At 44.8% G+C, this 19,688-nt stretch overlaps 1 protein-coding gene across 22 annotated transcripts in view; it reads right to left on the bottom strand.

Moving 5' to 3' along the window:
• The window catches only part of PHACTR4 (phosphatase and actin regulator 4), a 117,381-nt gene that overhangs the window by 23,788 nt on the left and 73,905 nt on the right, over positions 1–19,688 (bottom strand). For 21 of the 22 annotated variants that reach the window (XM_053576194.1, XM_053576199.1, XM_053576186.1 and 18 more), the window contains 6 exons: positions 17,933–18,106; positions 16,711–16,791; positions 12,638–12,802; positions 11,371–11,757; positions 1,860–2,457; positions 603–787 (listed from right to left, as the gene is read on the bottom strand). In XM_053576194.1, the coding sequence (XP_053432169.1) occupies positions 603–787; positions 1,860–2,457; positions 11,371–11,757; positions 12,638–12,802; positions 16,711–16,791; positions 17,933–18,106 (1,590 nt within the window). The remainder of the gene's footprint in view (positions 1–602; positions 788–1,859; positions 2,458–11,370; positions 11,758–12,637; positions 12,803–16,710; positions 16,792–17,932; positions 18,107–19,688) is intronic. The other variant, XM_053576202.1, reaches the window with a different exon arrangement.

Here is a 19,688-nt window from a genome sequence, read left to right as displayed (position 1 = left end):
ACCCTGGCTCACCTCCTGCTGTGTGTGTGAGAGAGTATGTGTGTGTGAGTGGAGGTGCTAGGGACCACAGGTCTAGTATCTATACAGGCCTTTGTCTATTGTTCTCAGTTAGACTTCTTTTTTATTTTGTAGACAGAGTCTCACCGTACCGCCCTTGGGTAGAGTGCCGTGGCATCACATGGCTCACAGCAACCTCTAACTCTTGGGCTTACATGATTCTCTTGCCTCAGCCTCCCGAGCAGCTGGGACTACAGGCGTGTGCCACAACGCCCGGCTATTTTTCTGTTGGCCGGGGCTGGGTCCGAACCCGCCACCCTCGGCATATGGGGCCGGCGCCCTACTCACTGAGCCACAGGCGCTGCCCTCTCAGTTAGACTTCTAAAAAAAAAAAAACAAAAAACTTAATTCTTTGAAAGCTTGATTTTTTTTTTTCTCTTTAGTCAATAACAGGAATAATGAATCCTTCACAGTGGTTTCCAACATCTGTTAGTCAGATGACTCTATGGGAAAGGATGCCTGTTTCCCTTCATCTTACACTTGTTAAGACCAATAGATTTACTTGTGAAAGAACTTTCTCTTTTGCCTTTTCCACCCATTCTTACTCTGATGGCTTTCATCTTCATCCTCTTCATCTCGGTACTGAACGGGCCCCTCTGAATCAGAGTCACTCTCCTTCTCCTCCTCTTCCTCCTGCAGACACTGCGGTAGTTTAGAGATGACTGAGGTAGACATCACATCTTCACTGAATGAAGGTGGGCAGATCTGCTCCTCCTCTTCATCATCTGGACTAACAAATTAATATAATTATATTTTCTTTTAAGAAACAAAGAGGATTATTGATTTATAAGACAAAGGATCAAAATAAGTATAAAAAGTCAACAAATGAAATAACTTGCAATTCTCTCCTTTAACTTTAATGATCTGGCTAAGAAACATTTTAGCAGCTAGTAATCTAAAAAGCTATGTGTTCAAATCCCAGCTCTCCCACTTATTAGGCATTGGTGCTTTCCAGAATGTCTAAATTCATTCTTACAAGCCTAGACAGTAGATACTAAAGAGTGGAAAAGTTAAGCTAATTCATAATACTATACATTAAAAGCACTTACAGAACTAGAATTTGAACCCAGGGGTATCTTACTCCAAGGCAAATGCTCTTAAGCACCATGTTATACACTGCCTTCCTTATATCATATAAAGCTACTGGTTTTAATTTTCATGTACGTAAGTTTGTAATGTTTTTATCATTATGGAAATCTCCATGGGGGGGAAAAAAAGAATGAAATCAGCAGGATTAAAAAGTCCAAGTTTGGGGTGGCACCCATGGCTCAAAGGAGTAGGGTGCCAGCCCCATATACCGGAGGTGGGGGGTTCAAACCCAGCCCCGCCCAAAAACTGCAAAAAAAAAAAAAAAAAAAGTCCAAATTCAGCTCGGCACCTATAGCTCAAGCAGCTAGGGCACCAGTCACATACACCAGATCTGGAGGATTTGAATCCAGCCCGGGCCGGCCAAACAACAGTGACAACTATAACCAAAAAAAAAAAAGGCCGGGCGTTGTGGTGGGTGCCTGTAGTCCCAGCTACTTGGGAGGCTGAGGCAAGATCATCACTTAAGCCCATGAGTTGGAGGTTGCTGTGAGCTGTGAGCTGTGATGCCATAGCACTCTACCCAGGGCAATAGCTTGAGATTCTGTCTCAAAAAACAGGGAAAAAAAAAAAAAAAAGTCCAAATTCTAGGGCTTATCCTTTGGCAAAATATTCTTTGTACTTTGAATTTATTCAATTTTCTAAGTGAGTTTTTTCAGGCAGGGCTACCTACAGTAAAGAAAAAGAAACAAGAGCCAAGCTTTAAAGGTACTCACACTTTCAGCATTTCAATAGTGATGGGAAGTGACCTTGTCCGACCTAGAGTGATGCTGTCTTCACAAAAGTTGTCACTGTTCTCAAAGAGCAAGGAATGAGCTCTGTGAGAGCCCTCCAATGGAGGAGTCATGGGAAGTGGGCTGGTCAGGGCCTGCTGGATTCGAATATGCAGTGGGAGTGGGGGCAGTCTAGAAGGTACATGGGGCTCCCCAAAACTCTGGTCCAATATCCTCTTTGGGACTTCCTTCTTCTGATCTTCTTGCTGGGAAACCTCCTGGGATAGATCTAAGGATGGTATAAACTCAATTTCTGGCACAACTACAAAAGTCTTAGCAGGGAATGGAGGGGAACGTGGAGGCTCTGGAGGTATATGAGTAGGCAGTGGGGGGGATGGAGAGGGAGGTGGGATTATCATCAGTGGTTCAGAGCCCACAGAGTATGTGTTCTTCTCTCTTTGATCACTTGGTGTTTTTGTGTTGATGACAGGAGCAGGCTCCACGGTGGGTACCAAGGTTGATGGACTGCCTCTCTTAGGTGGTAAAGGTGGGGATGGTTTTGACAACAATGTGCCACTGTTTATTGCTTGGGACAGTTCAGCTAGAAAAGAGAGAATAACAACCTCAATTTAACATGGTTTTACAATGTCTTGAGGGACCAGCCCAGGCCTAGAATTAGAGCTGAGCTCAGTATTAAGGCTTTGCTAGTCCCTACATATGTCATCCTGAAACAAAATTTGTATTTATTCAAATAAATATATAGAGGTATAGGAAGACTCTTGTGAGTACTTACTTCATTGTTAAACAGTAGATATAATTTTATTTATTTATTTATTTTTATGTAGAGACAGAGTCTTACTTTATGGCCCTCGGTAGAGTGCCGTGGCCTCACACAGCTCACAGCAACCTCCAACTCCTGGGCTTAAGCGATTCTCTTGCCTCAGCCTCCCGAGTAGCTGGGACTACAGGCGGCCGCCACAACGCCCGGGTATTTTTTGGTTGCAGTTTGGCCAGGGCCGGGTTTGAACCCGCCACCCTCGGTATATGGGGCTGGCGCCTTATCAACTGAGCCACAGGCGCCGCCAATTTATTTTATTTTTTGAGATAGTGTGTCGCTTTGTCACCTGGACTAGGATGCAGTGGCATCATAGCTCACTGAAACATCAAATTCCTGAGCTCAGTAATGCTCCTGCCTCAGCCTCCAAAGTAGATGGGACCACAGGTTCACACCACCATGCTTGGATAATTTTTCTGTTATTTTTGTAGAGATGGGGTCTTGCTACACTGGCTAGGCTGATCTTGAACTCCTGGCCTCAAGCGATGTCCTGCCTGGGGAAGTGCTGGGATTACAGGTGTGAGTCACCATGTCTAGCCTGTAACTTTTTTTTTTTTTTGGTTGCGGTTTGGCCAGGGCTGAGTTTGAACCTACCACCCTCGGCATATGGGGCTGGCGCCCTACTCACTGAGCCACAGGCACCACCCAGCCTGTAACTTTTAAAAACTTGATATTGTTGTAAAGTTTATATGAATAGAGACAGGGCTGGGTGTGGCTTATGGTTATAATCCTAGCCCTCTGAGAGGCTTAGGTAGGAATACTGCTTGAAGCCAGGAGTTTGAGACTACCCTGGACAACATAGTGAAATCCCATCACCCCCAAATAAAAAATAAATAAAATCAGCTGGACATGGTGGCCCATGCCTACAGATCCAGCTAATTGGGAGGCTGAGACAAGAGAATCATTTGAGCCCAGGATTTCAAAGTTGCAGTGAACTATGATAAGGCCACTGCACTCTAGCATGGATGACAGAGCAAGACACTGTCTCAAAAAAATAAAATAAAATAAAATGAAGCTTAAATAGAGACAGAAAAAAAGTTGATAGAAGTTCTTTTTTTTTTTTTGTAGAGACAGAGTCTCACTGTACTGCCCTTAGGTAGAGTGCCGTGGCGTCACACGGCTCACAGCAACCTCTAACTCTTGGGCTTACGCGATTCTCTTGCCTCAGCCTCCCGAGCAGCTGGGACTACAGGCGCCCGCCACAACGCCCGGCTATTTTTTGGTTGTTGTTGTTGCAGTTTGGCTGGGGCTGGGTTTGAACCCGCCACCCTTGGCATATGGGGACGGCACCCTACTCACTGAGCCACAGGCGCCGCCCGATAGAAGTTCTTTTGTAAAATAGTACTCTATTAAAAAATTTAAACATTCAGATGGCATAAAAAATAAACACTATTGGGCATTGTTAACATATCTAAATAATGATATCTAGATACCTTACCTGTGTATTATAAGACCATTAATAATGACATCTTAAATTTCTATAGCAAATGCAAAGGCTTTTTTTTTTGTAGAGACAGAGTCTCACTGTACCGCCCTCGGGTAGAGTGCCGTGGCGTCACACGGCTCACAGCAACCTCTAACTCTTGGGCTTACGCGATTCTCTTGCCTCAGCCTCCCAAGCAGCTGGGACTACAAGCGCCCACCACAACACCCGGCTATTTTTTTGTTGCAGTTTGTCCAGGGCTGAGTTTGAACCTGCCACCCTCGGCATATGGGGCCGGCGCCCTACTCACTGAGCCACAGGTGCCGCCCTATTCTTCCTTTTTTTTTGAGACACAGTCTCACTCTGTCGCCCCAGGCTAAAATGCCATGACGTCATAGCTCACAGTAAGTAACCTCAAACTCCTGGGCTCAAGTGATGTTCCTACCTCATCTGCTTGCGTAGAATACCTGGGACTATAGGCATCTACCATGATGCCCAGCTACTTTTTCTATTTTTAGTACAGAGAGGGTCTTCCTCTTGCTCAGGCTGGTCTTGAACTCCTGAGCTCAAGCAATCTACCCACCTCAGCCTCCCAGAGTGCTACCATTACAGGCATGAGCCACAGCGCCTGGCCATGTGGATCATGCCTGTAATGGCAGCACACTTTTTTTTTTTTTTTTGAGACAGAGCCTCACGCTGTCACCCTGGGTAAAGTGTTGTGGCATCACAGATCACAGCAACCTCCAACTCCTGGACTCAAGCGATTCTCCTGCGTCCACCTCTTAAGTAGTTGGGACCACAGGCACCTGCCACAATGCCCATATTTTTTGGTTGCAGCCGTCATTGTTGTTTGGTGGGCCTGGGCTGGATTCGAACCCGCCAGCTCAGATGTATGTGGCTGGCACCTTAAGTCACTTGAGCCACAGGCACTGAGCCAACACTTTTTTTTGAGACAGAGTCTCACTATGTCACCCTCAGTAGAGTGCTGTGACATCATAGCTCACAGCAACCTCTAACCCCTGGGCTTCAGCGATTGTCTTGCCTCAGCCTCCCGAGTAGCTGGGACTACAGGCGCCCACCACAACACCCAGCTATTTTTGTTGTTGTTGCATTTGTCATTGTTGTTTAGCAGGCCCAGGCCAGGTTCAAACCTGCCTGATTGGTGTATGTGGCTGGCGCCCTAACTGCTGAGCCATGTTCTTCTATTCTTAAAGTCATATTCTCATTATCATCCTTACCATTTTTCATGAGGTAAAACCAGTCACAGAAGTTAGGTGCCTTCCCCAAGATCACATTACAAACGGGCACGGACTCAGCCTGCATCGAAGTCTCTGACTATTTGGCTCCATTCTTTGTATCCTACTGCTTTTATTAGTATACACACCTCTAATAGTCCCTTTGTACCTCATCCATCCATGTCCACTCCCCATTGTATAATGGATTCCTTGATGGCAGGGTAACGCTTGCCTCTATCAGCATATCCATAGGCTGTGCACAGGCCTGGCACAGAGCAGACTTTCTTTCTTTTTTCTTTTTTTTTTGTAGAGACAGAGTCTCACTGTACAGCCCTTGGGTAGAGTGCCATGGCGTCACATGGTTCACAGCAACCTCCAGCTCTTGGGCTTACGCGATTCTCTTGCCTCAGCTTCCTGAGTAGCTGGGACTACAGGCGCCCGCCACAACGCCCGGCTATTTTTTTGTTGCAGTTTGGCCGGGGCTGGGTTTGAACCCACCACCCTTGGCATATGGGGCCAGCGCCCTACTCACTGAGCCACAGGCGCCGCCCAGAGCAGACTTTCAATATGTATACTAGATGAGAAGCCCTCACACTGTATTATGACAGTATATATCCCAATTGATTCCCGAAAGTCCACCATGACTCAGCAAAGGTGTTGATTCAGTAAAGTACCTTTGGAGGCCTCCAAATGACCTGTAAGAAGTGAATCATCACATCACACAGGAGCTAATCTTGCAAAATAAAGAGTATTTCTCTTGATCATCAACCTCTAACTTTCTATGTAAACCTGTTATTTTGGTCCTAATCAGTGTTCTCAAAGGGTCCCAATAAGCTTTCCCAAAATAAATTTTACTTGACCTACATCCCATTCTATTGGAGATATTCAAAGTAAAAGGCTAGCTAAGCTTAGGTTTTAATGTTAGTCATCATAAACAAATTTTAAAAGGATATTCTAGGAAAATATTGTATATACACACAAAAAGATTCTAAAAATGTGAATTTTAAGATCAATGTGGAAATATTTTGCAATTGATCAGATTTTTGCTGCTCCCCTAAGAACAGCAGTTATCTATGCCATCTACAATGAAACACCCTTGCCAAGACCATATTTGAATATGTGTACTCTTGAATTAATAAGGTAAATTATTGCCGAGGTAGATGGATTGCCTGAGTTCAGAAATTTGAGACCAACCTCAGCCTGACCTTGTCTCTAAAAAATAGCCGGGGGCTGTGGTGGGTACCTGTAGTCCCAGCTACTCAGGAGGCTGAGGCAAGAGGATCACTTGAGCCCAAAAGTCTGAGATTGCTGTGAGCTATGACGACGGGGCATTCTACTGAAGGCTATAAAGTGAGACTCTGTCTCAAGAGGAAAAAAAAAAAAAAAATGGCTTGGCACCTATAGCACGGTGGTTATGGTGCCAGTCACATACACCGAAGTTGGCAGGTTCGAACCCAGCCAGGGCCAGCTAAACCAACGACAACTGCAACAAAAAATAGCTGGGCATTGTGGTGGGTACCTATAGTCCCAGCTACTTGGGAGGCTGAGGCAAGAGAATTGCTTAAAGCCCAATTGTTGGAGGTTGCTGTGAGCTGTGACATCACAGCACTCTACTCAGGGCGACATAGTGAGACTCTATCTCAAAAAAAAAAAGGCTGGGTGCCCATAGCTCAGTGGTTAGGAAGCCAGCCACATGCTCAAGACCTGGTGAGTTCAAACCTAGCCCGGGACTGCTAACAAACAAAAAAAAACAGCCAGGTGTTATGGCAGGTGCCTGTAGTCCCAGCTACTTGGGAGTCTGAGGCAAGAAAATCGCTTGAGCCCAAGAGTTTGAGGTTGTTGTGAGCTATGATCCTACAGCACTCTACTGAGGGCAACATAATAAACAGTCTCAAAAAAAAAAAAAATTTCCTTAACTGTCAGCTATTGATGGTGGTCCTTCCTTAGTGCTGATACTCCATGTTATCATATTATGCCTATTATTTGATAGTACTTTTTAAAAAAAGACAGTAGTACTTATAAAGCAGTGGTTTTCAAACAGTTGGATTTGAAGGACCAATAAAAAATTCTTGCCCAAGGGCGGCACCTGTGGCTCAGTGAGTAGGGCGCCGGCCCCATATGCCGAAGGTGGCGGGTTCAAACCCAGCCCCGACCAAACTGCAACCAAAAAATAGCCGGGTGTTGTGGCGGGCGCCTGTAGTCCCAGCTACTCGGGAGGCTGAGGCAGGAGAATCGCCTAAGCCCAGGAGTTGGAGGTTGCTGTGAGCCGTGTGACACCACGGCACTCTATCGAGGGCAATAAAGTGAAACTGTCTCTACAAAAAAAAAAAAATTCTTGCCCAGGCACCTGTAGCACAGTGGTTATAGTGCCAGCCACATATACCCAGGCTGGCAGGTTTGAACCCAGCCTGGGCCAGCTAAACAACAATGACAACTGCAACAAAAAAATAGCAGAGCATTGTGGTGGGCACCTGTAGTCCCAACTATTTGGGAGGCTGAGGCAAGAAAATTGCTTAAGCCCAGGAGTTTGAGGTTGCTGTGAGCTGTGACACCACAGCATTCTACGGAGGGTGACATAGTGAAACCCTGTCTCAAAAAAAAAAAAATTCTTGCCCAATCTCAATCTTTTTTTTGAGGTTGTCACTTTTAGAAGACTTCCAAACAAGTCTCCTTGATATTAAGTACACCATTTATGACCTTATTTCTTTTCTGAAAATGGCATTTTTAAACAACAAAGTAATTAGGAAGGTCATACTTTCAAAATAAGGAATAATTCTTTTTTTTTTTTTTTTTTTGAGACAGAGTCTCACTATGTTGCCCTTGGTTGACTGCCTTGGTGTCACAGCTCATACTCTTGGGCTTAAGCAATTCTCTTGCCTTAGCCTCCCAAGTAGCGTGGACTATAGGCACCTGCCACAACGCCCGGCTATTTCTTTTTCTTTTTGTTGTTGTTGTTGTTGTAGTTGTCATTGTTGTTTTAGCCGGCTCAGGCCGGGGTTGAACCCACCAGCCTCGGTGTATGTGGCTGCCGCCCTACCCGTTAAGCTACGGGTACCACCAAGGAATAATTCTTTACAACAAATCTATTTAACTTTTTTTTTTTTTGTAGAGACAGAGTTTCACTTTATGGCCCTGGGTAGAGTGCCGTGGCATCACACAGCTCACAGCAACCTCCAACTCCTGGGCTTAAGCAATTCTCTTGCCTCAGCCTCCTGAGCAGCTGGGACTATAGGCGCCCACCACAACACCCGGCTATTTTTTTGTTGCAGTTCGGCCGGGTCCGGGTTTGAACCCGCCACCCTCGGTATATGGGGCTGGCACCTTACCGACTGAGCCACAGGTGCCACCCCAAATCTCTTTAACTTTAATAAAAGTTCTCTGAACTCTCCTATTTTTCTCCTACTGAGGACCCATCATGGACTGATGTTCATTCCTCAGTCCCAAGGCCTATTGTTTTGGACTACTCACCTCAAGTAGGCTAAGAATGGCCTCTGCAGTTTAGCCTAGAGTACTTTACACATATTATTATTTTACGTGTTGCCTTAACCTGAAAAGGATGGAGCACCACTGGTCTACACAGTGGCTCACAGTGTGTGGTCCCCAGAAAAGCAGCATCGATATTACTGGAGAACCTATTAGAAATGCAAATTCTCAAGCCTATCCCAGACTTAGTAAATCTTATGGGTAAGGCCTAGCAATCTGTGTGTTTTTTTTTGAGACAGAGCCTCAAGCTATTGCCCTGGGTAGAGTGCCGTGGCATCATAGCTCACAGCAACCTCAAACTCCTGGGCTCAAGCGAGTCTCCTGTCTCCGCCTCCCAAGTAGCTGGGACTACAGGCACCTGCCACAACGCCTGGCTATTTTTGGTTCCAGCCGTCATTGTTGTTTGGCGGGACTGGGCTGGATCCGAACCCACCAGCTCAGGTGTATGTGGCTGGCACCTTAGCCGCTTGAGCTACAGGCGCCAGAGCCTATGGTTTTTTTTTTTAATCTTTTCTTGTTTGAGACAGAGCCTCAAGCTGTCACCTTGGGTAGAATGCCATGGCATCACAGTTCATAGCAACCTCCAACTCCTGGGTCCAAGCTATTCTCCTGACTCAGCCTCCCAAGTGGTTGCAGTTGTCATTGCTGTTTGGCAGGCCTGGGCTAGACTGGAACCCACCAGCTCTGATGTATGTGGCTGGCGCCTTAGCCGCTTGAGTTACAGGCACCAAGCCAGCAATCTGTGTTTTAGTAAGTCTTTTAGGTGATCCTGATTAGAACACCAGTGAAGAGAACAGAAGTCTGAACTTCAGAGTTGAAAAGCCTATGTTCAGTTTCTATCTCTCACTAACTACAACCTTGAATGAGTCACAACATCATGTTCTAATTGCCCTGTCTCTCTGGTAGATAAAATCAGTTTATCTACAGCACAAGATAGTTTTGAAAATAAGTATGTGAAAGCTCCTCAAGTTCCTGAGAGATAGGTCAACATAACATTATTCATCCAAGGTGGTGATAATAATCTTCACCCTGTTTTTATCAAGCTACTCCAACCTGTCATACTCACGATATATTCTAAACCTGTTTTTCAAGTTTCTTGTCACTCCACCCAAGTTGATCATATTATTTAATGAGCATACTTTTTATTCATCCATTCAGTCATTAATAAGAACTTTAAACAGTGTAAGCCTAGTATCATTTTTCCTGAAAAACTACATTTTCATCAGTTTTGAAGCACTCATCAGCCTTTCTTCTTTCCCTGCCTTTCTTGAAAATTCCTCTAAAGTATGCACTTGAGTAAAGAAAACAGACCTAAACAGAACTTCAGGTAGATGCAAAAAATGTACTAAACCTATACTTTACTAATTAGCTTCCCAGCTTTCTGTCCCACACTTATTTTAGCATTCTTAACTTTCTCAAGATAAAACATGAATTTATTAGAACAATTTAAGTAGTACCTCCATGAAGATATGATTTAAGACACTGAATGACAAGTTACACTGGTATCTACAAAATCTACTAGACTAGTTTATGCTTATGGAAGACAATGAGAGTTTTAAGTAGATTTTTTTCTTTTTTTTTTCCTAAAAGCGCTGACAGATTTTTTTCTTTAAACCCAACTTTCCTTCTTTTGGAGACAGTCTTAGTTTATCACCCTTGGTAGAATCCCGTGGTATTATAGCTCACAGCAACCTCAAGCTCAAGCTTGAGGCTCAAGCAATCCTCTTGCCTCAGCCTCCTGAGTAGCTGAGACTTTAGGCACTTCAAGCTCAAGCTTCAGGCTCAAGTGATCCTCTTGCCTCAGCCTCCTGAGTAGCTGGTACTATAGGCACTTTAAGCTCAAGCTTGAGGCTCAAGTGATCCTCTTGCCTCAGCCTCCTGAGTAGCTGGTACTATAGGCACTTTAAGCTCAAGCTTGAGGCTCAAGTGATCCTCTTGCCTCAGCCTCCTGAGTAGCTCGGACTATAGGCACCTGCCACAACACCCAGCTATTTTTAGAGATGGGGTCTTGCTCTTTCTCAGGTTGGTCTTCAACTCCTGAGCTGAAGCAATCTACCCATATTGGCTTCCCAGAGTGCTAGGATTACAGATGTGAACCACCATGCTCAGCCTTAAAACCCAACTTTTCATTTGAAGTTTGCTTTGCCCCCTGTAAACTGAGGTATTATTCTAATTTTTTTCTGTGAGTGTCACAGATAACTACAAGCAGGTTAAATCTGTTATACTCTTCACATATCCAGTCCCCTAAATACATATAGTGGTTTGTTAACACTACTTTAGAAAAATAAATATAAATCTCCTCAAACCTAAACCAAATACTAGTGATGTTTTCATTTATTGCCAACTTCTACAGTTTCAAGACTTTCTCTCATATATTTTTTCCCAATCTAAGACTTTTCTCTATATTGACGATATCCAATGGGATAATATATGAAGAACTCACACAGACCAAATCAACATATTATCAGTTATCCAACAAAAGAACCATCCAAAACAAAAATCAAACAAAACCCACCAGAAGCCTAAAGACTTACTTACCAATGACAGTGTTGCTATTTCTGTGAGCTGGTTTAGGGGGAGGGATAGGAGGTTGTTTGGCAGGGACTGTATGAGTGAGGCTCAGGGTAGTAGTAGTAGTGTTAGTGCTGGCAGAAGTAATAGGCAGAGTCCTGGGTGCTAGGGAAGGGGTGACAGAGGAATGAACAGTCTTTGCTAGGCTTGTGGCAGGAGTGGTGGCAGCAGGTGCTGTGATGGTGGTAGTGAAGATGGACCTTGCTGTGCAGCCAGAGGAAGTGATATCCTTTCCTTGCACTTCACTTGCTTCATGAGATGAGGACAAAGGTCTTTTGGGAGGAAGTAAAGGCTGTTTGGGTACATTCTCAGGAACAGATTCTGCTTCAGAATGAAGCTGGCTTCCGGTTGAGCCTGTGTTTACAATATATGTGATAATAAGAGAGAATGAAAAAGCTGATATATTAACATCTATAGATTTATAGTCAACTTCAACTATTTAATTTATAGATTAGTTTTATACGCTAGAGTTCTTTTTGTTTTTTTGAGACAGAGCCTCAAGCTGTCGCCCTGGGTAGAGTGCCACGGCATCACAGCTCACAGCAACCTCAAACTCTTAGGCTTAAGCAATTCTCTTGCCTCAGTCTCCCAAGTAGCTGGGACTACCAGCGTCCACCACAACGCCCGGCTATTTTTTGGTTGTAGCTGTCATTGTTGTTTGGCAGGCTGGGGCTGCATTCAAACCCGCCAGCTCTGGTGTATGTATGTGGCTGGCACCTTAGCTGCTTGAGCTACAGGCACCGAGCCCATAGGCTAGCGTTCTTAATGTTTCCCAACCTCAACATACTTAAGAAATGTTGGGTGGCGCCTGTGGCTCAGTGAGTGGGGCACCGGCCCCATGTTACCGAGGGTGGCGGGTTCAAACCCTACCCCCGGCTGAACTGCAACCAAAAAACAGCCGGGCGTTGTGGCGGGCGCCTGTAGTCCCAGCTGCTCGGGAGGCTGAGGCCGGAGAATCGCTGAAGCCCAACAGCTAGAGGTTGCTGTGAGTCCTGTGACATAATGGCATTCTACTGAAGGCAGTAAAGTGAGACTCTGTCTCTACCAAGAAAAAAAAAAAAAATGTCAGTAAAGGAAGCACAGTAGGACATGCTCATTACAGTAGTGATTTTTTACTATTAGAGGAGAGGCACATCTACATTTCTTGGGTGGAAGAAAAGTAAAGTATAGTTTCAAAAAAATCTTACAGGTATCTGATATTTGGGGGCATTCCACTTTATCCAGAGTTTCTTACCTAATCGTTTCTTTGGGTCTTCTTCTGGAATGGGTTGCCTAAGGCTTGCTCTTCTTACTGGCTCTTCCTCTACTTGGACTGGACTAGAAGATCTGGCACTCCCTATGGGGGTGGTATGGCCATTCTTTAACATGGCATGGCTTGACTTTCCTAGATCCTCGCCACCTTCAAGGTAAAAGAGGAAAGTACAAAATGAAGTAACTAGAGTGATCTGATAGGGAAAAGAGTGGGTTTCCAACCTTTTTATCCCCTTGCTAACCTTTTTAGCTTATTACTGAGATCTACATTATCTGGACCCTATAGTGGTAGTGGAAATAAGTAGTTTCTTTTTGTAATACACATTTGATGATTGTCTATTACATGCTAAGTACTTTGCTTTATGAATAAGACAGACTTCTTGTAGATGAGTAATTACAATGCTAAACGTCAAGAGCTACAATGGGCTGGGCGCAGTGGCTCACACCTGTAATTGTAGCACTCTAGGAGGCTGAGGCAGGTGGATTGCCTGAGCTCACAGGTTCAAGACCAGCCTGAACAAGAGTGAGACCTTGTCTCTAAAAAATAGCCGGGTGTTGTGGTAGGCACCTGTAGTCCCAGCTACTCGGGAGGCTAAGATAAGAGGATCGCTTGAGCCTAAGAGTTTGAGGTTGCTATGGGCTATAATGCCACAGCCCTCTACCAAGGGCCACAAAATGAGACTGTCTCAAAAAAAAAAAAAAATTGTTTTTTTGTTTTTGTTTCTTTTTATAATATAGTCAAGTTAGAACTATCTAGGGCCCAGGGGTCCTCAAACTTTTTGAATAGGGGGCCAGTTCACTGTCCCTCAGACTGTTGGAGGGCCAGACTATAGTTTAAAAAAAAAAAAAAAACTATGAACAAATTCCTATGCACACTGCACATATCTTATTTTGAAGTAAAAAAACAAAATGGGAACAAATACAATCACGAGGACCCTTGATCTAGGCAAAAGCTATCTGAGTACGAAGACTTCAAGGTTCAAACAGTGCTTTTAGCTTAAAGATCTATAGGCCAACCCCAGGGCCCATTCCCCCTATGATTTTGGATACTGAATAAAGCTTAGGTCAAATTTATGGTTGGCAGTGTGGCATCTTTTTCCAATGGCTGCAACTCCTTTTTTAACTGGGCTTTTGAGGCTTTACATCTGTAAGACCAAAAACAACCCGGAACCAATAGGAACTATAGTGCAAGAGTGTAAATGACAGTGAAAACAAGAAAGTAATACCATGGGGTTTGTGAAGAGTGAGCAAGAAAGGTGAGAGACAGGACAGGGAGTAGGGAGAGGAACGGCTATATCAAAAAAAAAAAACAAGAGCCTGAGTTACGATAACATCTGTGGAAAAGGGGATGGGCAAGCGAGAGCCAATAGGTATCACAGTGGAGGCATTATAACTGCACTTAGCTACCTACATGCTGGAAAGATTTTGTGTCCTAAGACAAACAACAGTGTTTTGAAAAATAAAAGTTATACATGTTCGTAACTAATCATGTAGAAGATGTAGGAAAAAAGTAAGGAAACCCACTCATATTCCCACAGCAATCTGCAGAAGTAATCAGGGTAATAATTATTTATTTTCTCTGTTCTGAGACAGAGTCTCACTTTCTCGCCCTCGGTAGAGTGTTGTGGCATCACAGCTCACAGCAACCTCTAACACTTGGGCTGAAGAAATTCTCTTGCCAGCTCGGCGCCTGTGGCTTGAGCAGCTAAAGCACCAGCCACATACACCTGAGCTGGCGGGTTCAAATCCAGTCTGGGCCTGCCAAACGACAATGATGGCTACAACCAAAAAATAGCTGAGTGTTGTGGCAGGCACTTGTAATCCCAGCTACATGGGAGGTGGAGGCAGGAGAATCGCTTGACCCAGGAGCTGGAGGTTGCTGTGAGCTGTGATGTCACAGCACTCTACCAAGGGTGACAGCTTGAGGCTCTGTCTCAAGAAAAAGAAAAAGAAAAAACAAATTCTCTTGCCAAAATAATAATAAATAAAAAGAAATTCTCAGGCGGCGCCTGTGGCTCAGTGAGTAGGGTGCCGGCCCCATATGCCGAGGGTGGCAGGTTCAAACCCAGCCCCAGCCAAACTGCAACAAAAAAATAGCCGGGCATTGTGGCGGGCGCCTGTAGTCCCAGCTGCTCGGGAGGCTAAGGCAAGAGAATAGCGTAAGCCCAAGAGTTAGAGGTTGCTGTGAGCCGTGTGACGCCATGGCACTCTACCCGAGGGCTGTACAGTGAGACTCTGTCTCTACAAAAAAAAAAAAAAAAAGAAATTCTCTTGCCTCAGCCTCTCAAGTAGCTGGGACTATAGGCACCCACCACAATGCCCAGCTATTTTTTTTGTTGTTGTTGCAGTTGTCAATGTTGTTTGGCAGGCCTGTGCCAGCTTTAAAACCACCTGCCTTAATAGCCGGGCGTTGTGGCGGGCGCCTGTAGTCCCAGCTGCTCGGGAGGCTGAGGCAAGAGAATCGCTTAAGCCCAGGAGTTGGAGGTTGCTGTGAGCTGTGTGAGGCCACGGCACTCTACCGAGGGCCATAAAGTGAGACTCTGTCTCTACAAAAAAAATAAATAAATAAAACCACCTGCCTTGGGGTATGTGGCCAGCACCCTACCCACTGAGCTACGGGCACCGCCAGGTTAATAATATTTTTGAATTGTTCCTTCAAGCTTGTTTTTTTCTGGTTAGTCTTTATACAGCTGAGATAATAAATCTTCAGTATCTATAATTTAATTTCGTGAACTGGCAATACATGCACATGGTTTAAAACTCAAAGTACACAGTTAATAGTTCATCTGTCTGGTTCCCTATCCTCCAAAAGATAAAATTTATTTTTAAAACTTGGTTGTCTGGCTTGGCAACTGTGGCTCAGCGGCTAAGGTGCCCGCCACATATACCTGAGCTGGTGGGTTCGAATCCAGCCTGGTCCCACCAAACAACAGTGACGGCTGCAACCAAAAAATAGCTGGGTATTGTGGCGGGAGCCTGTAGTCCCAGCTACTTGGGAGGCTGAGGCAAGAGAATCACTTAAGCCCAAGAGTTGGAGGTTGCTGTGAGCTGTGATGCCACAGCACTCTACTAAAGGCAACAGCTTGAGACTCTGTCTCAAAGTCATACGCTGCATGAAGTCCTCACATTATTAAATTAGCAATGAGTATTAAAATATCAAAACATGATCTTTGCAACAAATAATCAAAAGAATAGGGCACTGTGATATAGGAATGGAACAAAGTTGATCAAAAAAGGTAATTGTGCACAGTACTGCAGTTGGCACAAAGTTGAGAACGGAAAGAGACACAAGTATTGTTTGCCCCAAGGATCCTTCAGCAACCACCCAATTTCACAGTTAAAGACCATAGGCAGACACTTGGAAAAACGTGGAAATTTTATTTTAATTTTTTTCAGATATAGTCTTACTCTGTCATTCTTGGTAGAGTGCCATAGTGTCACAGCTCACAGCAACCTCAAACTCTTGGGCTCAAGCAATTCTCTTCCCTCAGCCTCCCGAGTAGCTGGGACTATAGGTGCCTACTACAACACCTGGCTATTCTTTTTTGAGACAGAGTCTCACTTTGCCACCCTCAGTAGTGCCGTGGCATCACAGCTCACGGCAACCTCCAGCTCTTGGGCTCAAGCAATTCTCTTGCCTAAGCCTCCTGAGTAGCTGGGACTGCAGGCGGCCCGCCACAATGCCCAGCTATTTTTTTATTGCAGTTTGGCTAGAGCTGGGTTCAAACTCACCACCCTAAATATATGGGGCCGGCGCCTTACTCACTGAGCCACAGGTGCCACCCAACAATTGGCTATTGTTAGAGACAGGGTCTCACTCTGGCTCAGGCTCGTCTGGAACTCCTGAGCTCAAGCAATCCACCTGCCTTCGTCTCCCAGAGTGCTGGGATTATAGGCATGAGCCATCTATACCCTGCTGGAAACATTGTTTTTAAAGCCCCCACACCCACCTCAACAACAGCAACAACAGAAAAAAGAGCATTCAAATCCAGCGTTAGACTCCATCAAGCACCAGGCACACAGAGACAGTGGCACATGGGCTGCCTGTAGACTCACCCTGCTCAGGCTCTTCCAGCAGGACCCCTCTCTTAACCAGCTCTTCTCTGGGTTTTCGCATAGATATTTTTCGCTCTAAAACTAACATTAAATTGGGAAACAGCACTCAGAAAGGTGTCAGTTGAAAGTTAACATAACTCTTAGCATTTTAAGTCCACAAAATTGGTTTAAATTTCTATTCATGGGAATTAAAAAAAAAACACAAGGAGGGCGGCACCTGTGGCTCAGTCGGTAAGGCGCCGGCCCCATATAGCGAGGGTGGCGGGTTCAAACCTGGCCCCGGCCAAACTGCAACCAAAAAATAGCCAGGCATTGTGGCAGGCGCCTGTAGTCCCAGCTACTTGGGAGGCTGAGGCAAGAGAATTGCTTAAGCCCAGGAGTTGGAGGTTGCTGTGAGCTGTGTGAGGCCATGGCACTCTACCGAGGGCCATAAAGTGAGACTCTGTCTCTACAACAAAAAAAAAACAAAAAAACAAGGAAACTAACTTCAAATTTTTTAAAAATGTAAATTTCTTTCATAACTTGTGCTATTGGGAAAGCACATTCTAAAACATTCCTAAAAACAAGCCTTATATAATCATAGCTTAATTGAAATTTCAATAATAAAGTATTTATGGACGAACTCTATGTTGATCAGTCAGCAGAGTAGAAAAAAAGAAGCATTCTAGATTTATTTGCTACAGTTCAAGGACTCCACTTGCCACTCAACAGATTCTTTAAACCCATCAAAATACCCAGGCAGGTAGTTCATGCCTGTAAACCTAGCACTCTGGGAGGCCAAGGCAGGTGGATTGCCTCAACTCAGGAGTTTGAGACCAGCCTGAGCAAGAGCAAGATCCCAGTCTCTAAAAATAGCCAGGCGTTGTGCCGGGCACTTGTAGTTCCAGTTACTTGGGAGGCTGAGGCAAAAGGATCACTTGAGTCCAAGAGTTTGAGGTTGCTGTGAGCTATGACACCACAGCTCCCTACTGAGAGCGACCAAGTTAAGACTCTTGTCTCAAAAAACAAAACAAACAAACCCATCAAAATACAAACCTGGGATTGGGACTATAGAATATAAGGTTTAATGAATGACCACTTTATTGTTTAACTCTAAAATATTAAACTCCCTCTTCAAATAGGGTGTATGGAAGCTTGGGAAGAAAATGAAAAAGTTAGAGACCTCTAAAATAAAAAACTTAGAACACATATTTAAATCTTAGTATCTATCTTAGTATCTCACCTTCTGAAGTCTCTTTGAATTTATCACTACTTTTTTTTTTCCTCCATTTCCAAGGCTTGAAGATCTTGCCAAAGCCAGAGAACTTGCTCTTCCTTTTGGTGGGAGGTGTTGTGTCTCCTGCTTCCACACTGTCCATGACCATGCCTGGATCTGCAGTGGGCTGGCTTGGTTCTTCTGTTACATGGAGAGAAGGAAGAGAGGGAAAAGAACAGCCAATTTACTATTTCAGCATAATCTAAAAAATGTCCCTTCCCCTTTCTTCCTGTGGTAGTTGGAAAGGATCAGAGCAATGATAAACACTCATGCAGACAGACTCCTTGACATCACAGGAACAACGAACATCAAAATCCATAACAGATAAATTACTTAGAAGGAAAATGAACCAAACGAAGCCAATATCATTTTAGGACAAAATTTAATGAAATAATCAGAATTAGCTCAAAATCTTTTAGAGGCACCCATCCATAAAATGTGGTTGTCTTCCCAATATGTTGAGATTTTGCCTCACTGAAGCAGGGAATTCTACTATTAGTGAGTGATCTCTGTTAAACATTGCCCTCTCCCTGCCTTTTTCAGGATACACTAGTTTAGGGAGGGGCAATGTTTACATTAGACATTACGTGTTAACACCTTACTTGGATCTGTTTATCAGATAGTTCTCTCCTTTATAAAAAGGATCCTAGGTAATTCTGGTGCACTGCAAGGTGCATGGGGTAAGGGATGAGGCATTAGAAAGAGGCAGCAGAAAAATGGAGGGACAATTTTTGGAGAGTTGAGATCAGATTCCAGCTTGCCTATCACAGTACTGCTTTATAGACAATCCTGATATTAAGCATTTGACATGAAACATAACTGACATGATACATGTGCAGGGCTGAAATGAAAGGCCATGAGCCCCTCATAATGACCACACATGCAGAGTTTAGTTAGTTAGTTTTTTCTTTTCTTTCTTTCTTTTTTTTAAACTCTCTCTTTTTTTTTTCTTGTAGAGACAGAGTTTCACTTTATTGCCCTCGGTAGAGTGCCGTGGCGTCACACAGCTCACAGCAACCTCCAACTCCTGGGCTTAGGCAATTCTCCTGCCTCAGCCTCCCGAGTAGCTGGGACTACAGGCACCTGCCACAACGCCCGGCTATCTTTTTGTTGTTGTTGTTGCAGTTTGGCCGGGGCTGAGTTTGAACCCGCCACTGAGCCACAGGCGCTGCCCTTCTTTTTTTTTTTTTTGGTAGAGACAGAGTCTCACTTTACTGCCCTCGGTAGAGTGCCATGGCGTCACACGGCTCACAGCAACCTCCAGCTCTTGGGCTTACGTGATTCTCTTGCCTCAGCCTCCCGAGCAGCTGGGACTACAGGCGCCCGCCACAACGTCCGGCTATTTTTTTGTTGCAGTTTGGCCGGGGCTGGGTTTGAACCCACCACCCTCGGTATATGGGGCCAGCGCCCTACTCACTGAGCCACAGGCGCCGCCCTTCTTTTTTTTTTTTTTTTTTAGAGACAGAGTCTCACTTTATCACCCTTGGTAGCGTGCTATGACATCACAGCTCACAGCAACCTCCAACTCCTGAGTTTAGGCGATTCTCTTGCCTCAGCCTCCCAAGCAGCTGGGACTACAGGCGCCCGCCACAACGCCCGGCTATTTTTTTAGTTGCAGTTTGGCCGGGGCTGGATTTGAACCCACCACCATCGGTATATGGGGCCGGCGCCCTGCTCACTGAGCCACAGGCGCCGCCCTAGTTAGTTAGTTTTAATGGCAAAG

This window comes from Nycticebus coucang, chromosome 22, assembly GCF_027406575.1.
Source record: "Nycticebus coucang isolate mNycCou1 chromosome 22, mNycCou1.pri, whole genome shotgun sequence".
NCBI classification, from domain to species: Eukaryota; Metazoa; Chordata; class Mammalia; order Primates; family Lorisidae; genus Nycticebus; species Nycticebus coucang.
Note: the sequence above shows the minus strand (reverse complement) of the source record. Positions and strands in the feature narration are given on the sequence as shown.